At 33.8% G+C, this 4635-nt stretch overlaps 1 protein-coding gene across 6 annotated transcripts in view; it reads left to right on the forward strand.

Moving 5' to 3' along the window:
- Window positions 1-4635, forward strand: part of LOC106459142 (CDK5 regulatory subunit-associated protein 3-like) — a 30171-nt gene that overhangs the window by 13536 nt on the left and 12000 nt on the right. For all 6 annotated transcript variants that reach the window (XM_013918728.2, XM_022385571.1, XM_022385573.1 and 3 more), the window contains 4 exons: window positions 1962-2051; window positions 2181-2317; window positions 2599-2770; window positions 3817-3900. In XM_013918728.2, coding sequence (XP_013774182.1) covers window positions 1962-2051; window positions 2181-2317; window positions 2599-2770; window positions 3817-3900 — 483 coding nt within the window. The remainder of the gene's footprint in view (window positions 1-1961; window positions 2052-2180; window positions 2318-2598; window positions 2771-3816; window positions 3901-4635) is intronic.

Here is a 4635-nt window from a genome sequence, read left to right on the forward strand (position 1 = left end):
ATTGTGGGTGAGAGCACCCATATCGGGCGGCAGACAGCAAAAGATGGTAAAGATGTGGGACATTGTGGGTGAGAGCACCCACATCTGGCTGCAGACAGTGAAAGGTAGTAAAGATGTGGGACATTGTGGGCTAGACCACCCACATCTGGATGCAGACAGTGAAAGGTTGTAAAGATGTGGGATGTTGTGGGCTAGAGCACCCACATCTGGCTGCAGACAGTGAAAGGTGGTAAAGATGTGGGACGTTATAGGTTAGACCACCCACATCTGGATGCAGACAGTGAAAGGTTGTAAAGATGTGGGACGTTGTGGGCTAGAGCACCCACATCTGGCTGCAGACAGCAAAAGATGGTAAAGATGTGGGACATTGTGGGCTAGACCACCCACATCTGGATGCAGACAGTGAAAGGTTGTAAAGATGTGGGACGTTGTGGGCTAGAGCACCCATATCTGGCTGCAGACAGCAAAAGATGGTAAAGATGTGGGACATTGTGGGTTAGAGCACCCACATCTGGCTGCAGACAGTGAAAGGTGGTAAAGATGTGGGACATTGTGGGCTAGAGTACCCACATCTGTTATTTTTTTTTCTTCTTCTTTTAAGCATGTAATTCTGGCAAAGTTGAGGTTTAACTGGATAGATAATGTACCTCCAGTACAATTTGGTACCTCAAAAAAATCAGGGCACATTTCATAATGACCCACCTTAAGATTTGTGCCCTGGTTTTGGATGTTTATTTTGTGGCTGTGTTTTTTTTCTCTCTCTGTAAAACTGCATTTAATTATATTTCATCTAAGGTTTGGATCTGCTGTGTAAAGTTCACACTATCCTTCCTTTTGACGTAATCTGTTTTATAAAAAGTTTTGTAGGTTTCTGATATATATATATGTGGATATAAAGCATATTTAAACTTATCAAACATGTATTAAACAAAACATTTTGACTAACAAATAAATAAATGTCACATTGTTTATGATTTTTGGTAAAAAAGTTTTTTTTATTTTATGGTCATAAAAACAGTAGCACTGCATCTTGGATCAGAACAAACACAAAATTAACAGTTTTATAAAGTAAAAACTTTTTTGGAAAGCTTTACAAGAGTGTTGAAAGAAATACAAAAATCAGTAATGAAAAAATACTAATAAAAAGTAAGGATATTCTACTGATGGATCAGTGCATTCTAATCCTTATAAATAAGGAGAGTATCCTGAATTAGCCATACTTGTTAGTTTATTTTCTTTTTCTGATCAATGTAGATAGCTTGTTTTGATCAGAAGTTAACGATAATCTGTCCTGATAAGCTAAAAGATAATAAATTAAGCTATTTTATCACTCTTTTGTTCCTATAATGTTTTCACTACGTATCATTTTTGTGCAGTTAACCAAATTTGTAGCTTAGGATAAATATCTTATATAGGAGAATACTTGTATAGGTGCAAATTTGTTTAACATGACAAAAAAGGTTTATAATGACTGGTTGTTTTATTTCTGAGTGTAATACTTTGTGATAAAAAGACTTCTTGTTTATACAAGTCATGTGCCATCTGTTTAACTGAATATATGCAAGTAATAGTTTTGAATGTTTTTCATGACACTTGTGTCTTTTCTTCAAAATTTCTAGTTCAGTTAAGCATTTACAGCATCATCAGTTCTTTTCAGTAAGATTATCTTGGCTTGTGTTTGATCCTGATAGTAACAATTGTGACTTTTTGTCAGTTACTGAGCCAAAAAATACCAGAGTTGTAAGTAAATCTGTAGTGTTGAGTGTTATGCAGTTTCATTATATTGAATATTTGTTGATTAAAGTATTTATAAAAAAATTAGAAAAATTAACAAACAGGTTCGTGAGACAAACGCATGACATTCCAGTTCCGGTTCATCAGACAAACACACGACTTTTTGGTTCAGGAGATGAATGGATACTCAAGAGATGCTTTTACATCTGTTGTTGCATTTTTTTCAGGAATGTAATCGCAAAGAAGAGGAATATGCAAAGAATGCTATACAACTGAAGGAAAAATTCTATGAAACGTGCAAACAACTCGGAATAGAGGTATGCAGTATTTTTTTGTTAAAGCTCCGTTAAAAACTGGCTGAAGAAAATTTTATTTATTTTAATTTACATAACATTTTTGAGACATTCAACTTTTAACCCAAATATTGGAATTGTTATGTATTACAGGGAGTGAATATTCGAAAAGAATTAGTGTCACTCCTGAATGACTTGCCCGACATTTTCTCTAGAGTAACTGAAAGAATGATGGACTTGAATTCTGCCAGAGAATACTACGTTGAGTTTCTAAACTTTACACTGAAAAGGTAAGTTTTGTACATGTTACTATATGCTCTTGCCATATATATTATGTTTTTATGTCATCTTGGTAATTTATTGTTTATGTATGTTTAGCAGGGTTATATAGTTTTGTTAGATGAATCCAGAATAAAAAAAATTTCCAGGGTTTTAATACTTTGTATCATGCTTAGTACTTGTAACGCAAGAATTCAAATACATTGTCTAAAATTGCATTATTTTTTATTTGTTTAATGAGTAACAATGTAATAAATTGTTGGCCTTTATGTAAGTTTATATATATATATAGGGATGATATAAAGCAAATTTGTGTGCCACTGATCGGTCATTTAATTGAGAAAGGAAATACTACAACTTATGAATGGAGGACAGGAACAGTCCCAGAAGTAGTGGAAGGGTCGCAACCAAAAGTTCCCCTTGACATGGACAATGGTCAGTCTTCTTGTGTACCCGATGATCAGGTGGGTGGTGATTTTCAATAAATAGAGTAGCTGATACTCATCTTCAATTGTCATAACATTAATTTAAGCAGTGATGTATTTTACCACTGAAGTTTAAAACTTATCAATCATGTTAAAAACTAGCCTATACTTTGTATCTTTTTTTAAGTACCTCAAGTTAGTGGTCTATTGCTAAGAGTAGATGTGATGTGCTAAGTTCAACCCAGGATGTGGTCTAATCAGGGAAGTTATCTAATGTGTCGTGAGATGTGGTCCAATGAGGGAAGTTATCTATTGTGTCGTGAGATGTGGTCCAATGAGGGAAGTTATCTATTGTGTCGTGAGATGTGGTCCAATCAGGGAAGTTAGCTATTGCATTGTGGGATAGTTGTATCTGACTTTAACCTTGTTGTGTAGAGGAATGCTTTAGGACTGTCATATGGTGCAGAGATCCTTCCAAAATCTTGGGATCTAACTTGTGATTGGTCAGATACATAGAGAATGGGGTTTGTAAAAGCAGTTTGTTTTATTGCTTTCAGAAAGTTTAACTTCTGCTTTGAAAGGGCCAAGATATACTCTGAAGTGCTCTATTTTCATGTATGTTATTATATATATGCCAACAGTGCATTGTCATCATTTAATTTCAAGTTTATTTTGGTTGTATTTTACCTTAAATCTGTCTTTTTTTTATTCAGTAGACATGTGAGGTAATTATGCAACAGGAAAACACAGAGTACTTAGTTGTGTTCATCAAACTTGTTTGTTTCTTCTGTGCTTATTTTCACATTAACATTCCATCAAACCAAATATTTGAACCCCTTGTTATGTGGTGGGTAATTTACCTATGTGTCAATATTCCTCTAAACCAGGAATACCACATAGACAGGTGAAATAAGACTTATGAACTGTTATTCTTTAAAATGGATTGACCTCAAGACTAAAACCAAAACCATGGATTCTATAAAGGACACTTAACGATGTCATATAAAATAATTGTAAAAAAATATGTCTTTCATCAGTATTCTTAATTCAGATTTTTTGTATATCATTGTTTTTATTTTTTACAGATTGACTTTGGTTCAGATGGCATAGATTTTGGTGATGACCAGAGTTCCAGTACCCTGAATGGGGACTTTGTTCACGTGGATAAAGTAGGTTTCACTGATACGAAGATTTAGTATTCTTAATGCATTATGCTTATCATTAAGTTTATGATTTATGACATTGTTAGGGATTTTATGGTTAAGTCTATTTTAAGCCTTTGACAATATGTCATTCATATTAACTGTTTTTGGACTGTGGAGCACCTTTCAATTGTTGGGCACACACCTGAATATCAAACTTTAAACCACAATGATGTTTCAAACTTTATTTCAACAAAAAATATTTTAGAGCTGATATTTTGTCATTTTGTAACACTTGTGTCATTTAATTTACAAAGAAAATGAAAAAATGTTCAAAGTAAATAAACAATGTAAACAATGATTTCATAGTTTTGATGAGTTTCACTTGTAAACGGTGTTCTTACTGATTTCATAGTTTTGATGAGTCTCACTTGTAAACAGTGTTCTTACTGATTTCATAGTTTTGATGAGTCACTTGTAAACAGTGTTCTTACTGATTTCATAGTTTTGATGAGTCTCACTTGTAAACAGTGTTCTTACTGATTTCACAGTTCTGATGAGTCTCACTTGTAAACAGTGTTCTTATTGATTTCATAGTTTGATGAGTCTCACTTGTAAACAGTGTTCTTATTGATTTCACAGTTCTGATGAGTCTTGCCTGCAAACAATATTCTTACTTATTTCACAGTTGTGATGAGTCTTGCCTGTAAACAATATTCTTACTGATTTCACAGTTGTGATGAGTCTCACCTCTAAACAATG

Source organism: Limulus polyphemus, unplaced genomic scaffold (genome assembly GCF_000517525.1).
Source record: "Limulus polyphemus unplaced genomic scaffold, Limulus_polyphemus-2.1.2 Scaffold566, whole genome shotgun sequence".
Taxonomy (NCBI): domain Eukaryota; kingdom Metazoa; phylum Arthropoda; class Merostomata; order Xiphosura; family Limulidae; genus Limulus; species Limulus polyphemus.